At 32.8% G+C, this 6,573-nt stretch overlaps 1 protein-coding gene across 1 annotated transcript; it reads left to right on the plus strand.

Moving 5' to 3' along the window:
• Positions 1 to 867: 867 nt before the first annotated feature.
• On the plus strand, positions 868 to 1,857 carry LOC126893001 (uncharacterized). The gene has a single exon (XM_050662936.1). It carries the CDS (start codon positions 868 to 870, stop codon positions 1,855 to 1,857), a length of 990 nt encoding a protein of 329 aa, XP_050518893.1.
• The last annotated feature ends 4,716 nt before the right edge of the window (positions 1,858 to 6,573 follow it).

Consider the following 6,573-nt stretch of genomic DNA (forward strand, 5'->3'; position numbering starts at 1 on the left):
AGCATTTACAACACTCAACTAGTTACAATTAGAAAAGATTAAGTCTAAAATTACATTTCTACTATTGGACACAAAATTATTTTGAAAAAGGTTGTAGAAACTATAGCAATTAACCATATGTAAAGCTGGTGAATTTGGTGGATAGTTCGATAAACTAACTCCTAAATTATCGTTTGTCCACGTAACATTCGGAAGATTAAATTCCCCAGATATAAAAACCTTAGAGCAGTTATTGTTCATTAATGTAAAATCAAGAACATTACAATGATCTTCATATATTTCATGATCAGATCGTGGCGGTATGTACACAGAGCCAAAAATAAGTTTTTCTATTCCAATATTAACTAGTACAAAAATTTGTTCAACTTTAGTATGAGGTATAGATAGAGCAAAACTGTTAAACTTTTTCTTAACGGCTATAAGGACACCACCACCTCTTCCCTTATCTTTAAAATGATCAAAATTATCACGATCTGCTCGAAAGATATTATAATCAGAACCCAAGCCCAATTCTAAATCAGAATAGCTATTTGTCAACCATGTTTCAACAAGTATAATAACATCATAACTCGAACACAATACACTTAGACTAAAATCTATCAACTTCGTACGCATGCCTTCCACATTATGAAAATAAACAGATAGCTTTGAATGATTTAAATTAGATTTATCCCTATATAACGTATGGTCCCAAAGTTTTGGGAAAAATTTCACCTGGCCTGATTGAGAAGCAAAATGCATTTAACAAAGAAGGCCATGGAATTGAAATGTCATCAGTTATTGACATTTAATAAACAAAGCAGAATATTTTGGTTTGTGCTCTGCAAAATGTCTTATAAAATTGATATTCGTCGAGTTGTTTATAATATGGTTGGGCGAATGTCGAAACGAGATATTGTTAATATTTATGGAGATCAAAACATAAGCAAATCGACAATTTATCGCACAATCAGAGAATGTGAAGAAGGGATACCATGTGTTAACTTGCGTAAAAGTGGCCGACCGCGGATTTTGAACCATATAAGAGAGGCAAGACTGATTGAAGCAACTAAGAACAAAATTTGGGTCTCACAGCGAAAACTGGCCAGAAGATTTCATGTTGGAAAGACTACAGTATACAGGACCCTATCGAGTAACAATATTATCTACCGGAAAAGAAAGAAAGCTCCAAAATACACAGAGGATCAATTAGAGAGAATTCCGAGATGTTGCCGCGCGTTAAGGCGAGTGCATTTCGTCAACAAGTTGATCGTGATGGACGATGAAAAATATTTTACTTCGTCCAACTCTGAAATGAAAGGTAACGATGGGTTTTACACGAACGATTACGAAAATGTACCTGATGAAATAAAATTCAAAAGTAAGAAAAAATTTGAGGACAAAATTTTGGTATGGTGTGCAATTTCTGAGGCTGGCTTTATATCACAGCCCTACATTGGTGTTGTTCGAGGCGAAGCCTTAAACGCAAATATTTATATTCAAAGATGTCTCTCTAAATTGCTTCAGTTTGTGAACACACATCATGCAAATGATCAAATATTCTTTTGGCCAGATCTTGCTTCATGTCATTACGCGAGGATCACAAGGGACTGGTACGAAACTAACAACATTACCTTTGTACCGAAAGCAGACAATCCCCCCAACCTACCTCAGGCTCGTCCAATTGAAGAGTTCTGGGCAATATTAAGTCGGAAAGTCTATAATAACGGATGGGAAGCACAAAATCAGGAACAGTTAAGACGCCGCATATATACAAAAATTAGAGAAATTGACGCCGAGGTCGTCCAAAGGATGATGCAACGTGTCAGGGGAATTATTAGGCAAATCGAAAATAATGGTCCCTTGTCTGTCATTTGAATTTTGATTTATAATAAGGATAGTTAAGTTAAACTGTTGAATAATTTAATAAAAATATAAGATTATTGTGGTCAGAGTTATATGCTTTTGAAATTTTTCCCAAAACTTTAGGACCATACGTTATTAGTTTTTTTCTTTAATAGGTAAAATTTTAGGAATTCCACGCACATACTTGATAGTCAGATTTGTTCCACCAGCACTTTCTTTATTTCCAGTTCCTTCCTAAGTTCATTTAAATAATTCCGCTGACTGATAGTAAGATCGGATCTTACTCTAATATTTAAAGGTAATTGACTTCGGTTTTTTAGTACACGAATATCACTAACAGAACTGTCCAGAATTGCTTTAATTGGTCGAGGCCTATAAGAATTATAAAAATAAATCTGCGTATCGGACGCTGTAGCGGTAGCTACATCTATTAAAGAGAAATGAGAATAAGAAGTCCCAGATCTAAACAATAAATCTGAAAATTCTCGTGGAACCACTTTCTAGTAATTTAATCTCTGCTTTTTACAATTGATAAGGCAAGCAGACGACGAATAAAGGAGATGAAAGGGACTCTACCATATGCAGTCACATTCCGTCTATTCGTTTAGGGAAAAATTCCAACGAAAGTTGATTCCGTGTACTTAAAATATGACTAAAAAGAAAAATTAAAAATAACTTATAGACGGAGAGCTAGAGGCGAGAAATCATCGTCATAAGTAATATGGAGTTTGTCATGTGAAATGTGTCTATTTTATACTGATAATTATGACCCCTTTCAGGCTGACACCTCAGTGGATACAGGAAGTAGCAATAATGGATGAAAGGGGAAAGTTGGTGCAGTCATTAAATATTTTCACCTTCTAAACTCCTGGACAAAATTAACGCACCACTCATATTTTTCTCAATAATCTTTATTTATTGATAATTTACTGTACGACAAGTTGCCTATGGACCTTGTTTGACAGTGACAGTTGTTATGTACCCTAATAATAGTCTTGTTTAAACAATAATTTGTATTAAACTTGGTTTTAGACTAAAAGTGAGTTAAACTTTACATAAAAGGTGCCGATTAAAGCAAAGTGCTTGTGAGAAACAAGCTTTTTATTGTGATATTTTTCATCACATGCATGTTTGGAAGGTCATTTGCATAAAAATCAAATAAAAAAATGAACTGCCAAAGAAATTTGTCAATGGAGGAGGCAGTGCGAGCATCGACTCTCTTAGATCAAGGATATTCAATGCGATACGTTGTAGGTTTGTTAGGAAGACATCATTCCAGCATCAGTCGCAAGGTGAGGCGATATAATGAAACAGGGTCGTACCATCGAAGGCCAGGGCAAGGGCTAAAACGTTGCACTAATCAAATGAATGATCGTTTTTTGAGACAACGTGCTCTCAAAGATAGGAGAGTCGCCAGAAATTTGCTAAAAAATTAACTAGCAGATGTTCGAAATGTCGCGATATCGTCTCGAACAGTTAGAAGACGTTTACATGAAGCAGAATTGAGCAACAGGAAACCAGCCAAAACACCCTTGCTTACCAGAAAACACAGGGTTCAGAGATTGAATTTTGCAAGATTGCATCAAAATTGGACCATCGATGATTGAAAACGAGTTCTTTTCTCCGATGAGACTAGAGTAAGCCTAAAAGCTCCAGATGGTCGTGAGCGTGTCTGGCGAAGGCGAGGAGAAAGGATTGCCAGCTGCAATATCTCTCCTAAAGTACCTTTTAGTGGTGGCTCTAAAATTTTTGCGGGGGAATTTGTTTTAAAGCTCGTACGGAGTTGGTCCTCATACGTACGAGGTCTATGAATGCCCATTATTACTTAGACAACATTATTGTCGAACATGTAATGCCTTTTGCTCCGTTTCTTGGACCTAATTTTTTATTCATGCTACACAACTCTCGTCCTCATGTGGCTCGACAGGTTATGGGCTACCTAAATGATGTTAATATTCCATTATTACAGTGACCACCTAACAGTCCGAACATGAATCCTATAGAGCATCTATGAGACTCTCAAAAAAAAAGATTCGAAGTCGTACACCCCCTATTGCCAATCACAACCAACTCATTGAGGCCGTTATTGAAGAATGGGAGAATATTCCCCAAGATTTTGTTGAACATTTGATTTCAAGCATGCCTCGACCCATAAATACAATCATAAGAAATAGAGGAAGGCCTACACGGTATTAGTGTTGACCCAGATGCATTTTATTGTATTATTTTACTGATTTTTTTCTTTTTGCAATTTGGAGTTATGCTAGCTTATTTACGCATTTCCGGCAAAAACAAATTTTTAAAGAGTCCATAAGGCAAATTAAGGTCATGATAAAGTCATGTTGGACTTATTTGTAGGTGTTTATTATTATTTCAATGTAAGTTAGTTTTATTTTGTGTTCATATTGTAAATATTTAGATTAATTAAAGTGGTGCGTTAATCTTGTCCAGGAGTTTATTTTATTAAACCTCCATCGATTTGCATGAAAATTGGTGAGTAGTTAGATCATAACTCAAGAAACAAAACTGATATGGTGCCAACGTGCGCTTTTACCCTGGGGGTGGATGCCACCCCTTCTCGAGGGTGAAAACTATTTTATTAAAAATAACCCCACTAATCGATAGAGGGACAAATTTTAAGCAAAATTTGTTACTTCTAATTATTAAAATAAATCAATACTTTTTGAGTTATTAAAGATCAAAAATTTGAATTTTTCGTGAAATAAATGCATGATGTAAAGCGGTTTTTCGTGAATAATTCAAAAACTGTAAGTTTTATCAAAATAGTTGTGATTACCAAAATTGAAGAAAATAAAAAATAAAAGAGATTTATTATTCGAAAAACCTTTGAGAATTAATAAAAAGTGAGTTATAGGTGATGGAATGTATATTTTTTTCGGCTAGTACCCAAATTTAAGTATTCAAGCTCAAATAACGGGAAAACGGTGCATTTTATAAAATATATTTACTGAACACTTGTCAAAGTACTCAAGAATACCTATCAAGTGAGCTCCAGATGAAGTTTATAACATCAAAGCTAAGCAAGTGATGATGAAAATAAGAGAACCCTTTCGAGTTTTTAGGAAAAAGTGAAAATTAAAACATACGCTATTTATATATTGATTTTCAAATTTGTTAACAGAATAATTTTTAAAGGAATTTCGGGAATGAAGTTAGGATTATAATTTATTATAAGTTCGTTTTATTACAATTTAAATAAAACAAGTTAAAAATGCGAGCATTATTATAACGAAAACTTTGTTTTTTATGTATTTAAATTCCTAATATGAAAAATTGCTATTATGAAAATTGTTTAGAATTAAAAATTATGTTTAATGTGCAATTATATCCTGCTATTTAAATATTGTGGGCTATAAAGGCACTTTACTGAGCGAATTTCTTGAGCGAAATTTATATTTTTTACACATCGACTAAAATCGATACAATTTTATATAAGCTTATGTTTATGATTGCATCTTGGATTTTAGACCGTGCAGATCTTTTTATGATGAATAATTTGTGTTCGTAAAATTAATAATAAAAGAGTTATAAATGAAAATGATGATTGGTAGGTATCTCTAATTTGAGAAAAAAATTAAATATTTTCTTTTTATTAGAAGAATGTAGATAATAGTTACATTATTATAATAATTATTAATTATTTAATTATAATAATAACAACTATTGCATACAGGGTGTCCCGGAAAATAGTGCGTTCCTTAAAGGTATAGGTAGAAGGCACCATGTAGAACAAAAAACTCTTATAACATTTTTTTCTAAATTCAACCGTTTGACCAAAAAACTATAAAACATTTTGGAACGCAAATTCAAATCTGGCAACTCTGTGAAGTACAAAAATCTAAACGTAAATAGTCCCATGTTTAGTAAACAGATAATTTGGAAGAATCCTGTTTAGTGTCAACGCCGAAAATGTTTTTGAATCGTGTGTTCATGAGTAATATTATGATATTATGTTGTTTATTTATGGCAGATCAATAAATGGAGAGGCATAATACCTAATAAAATTCTTTCAAAATGTTTTGCTGGAATTTCTCGTCGTATGAGTGCATGTTACTCTATGAATTCATGTGTTCGCAAAAGTGGTGGTTCAGTTAAAATATGTGTTTTCATCTTAAAATATGTAAGTATAATTCGTTTAAAATTATGCCATATTTCAACTACATTTAAAAAAAAATTATAGTAAACAAAAATAGTAAGTATTAGGTTGGATTATTTTAAATACTGTAAGACACAAACGAGTTCTTATTCACCAGTGCGTAACATGTTGCCAGATTATTAAATTTTCTGAAGATTAAAATTCAGGTATATGGAAACCAGTGTAATCTTTTTTTTTGGAAACGGCTAACTTTAGAAAAAAATGGTATAGGACTTTTTTGTTCTAAATTGTGTATTCTATCCATACCTTAAAGGAACGCACTATTTTCCGGGACACCCTGTATATTAGAACACAGTTTTTAATTCCAAACAGTTTTTCGTAGTAACAATAATTTAAAACAGTGTGAAAAAAGTAATTTAATCTTGAGCGAAATTCATATTTTTTAAAGTACCTCCTATAATATAGATAAAATTTGCTCTCTGATGATTGGATCGTAGGTTTTAGACGATGCAGAACTTTTTATGAATTATAACTTTATTTCGTAAAATTAAAAATAAAAAGTGTCCCATAATATTTGTGTCCAACTTCAGTAGACACACTGTATATTATAC

The sequence above is a fragment of the Diabrotica virgifera genome, chromosome 10, assembly GCF_917563875.1.
Source record: "Diabrotica virgifera virgifera chromosome 10, PGI_DIABVI_V3a".
NCBI classification, from domain to species: Eukaryota; Metazoa; Arthropoda; class Insecta; order Coleoptera; family Chrysomelidae; genus Diabrotica; species Diabrotica virgifera.

Coding starts and splice junctions, on each gene's coding strand:
- LOC126893001 (XM_050662936.1), top strand. CDS start 868: ATGGTTGGGCGAATGTCGAAACGAGATATTGTTAATATTTATGGAGAT.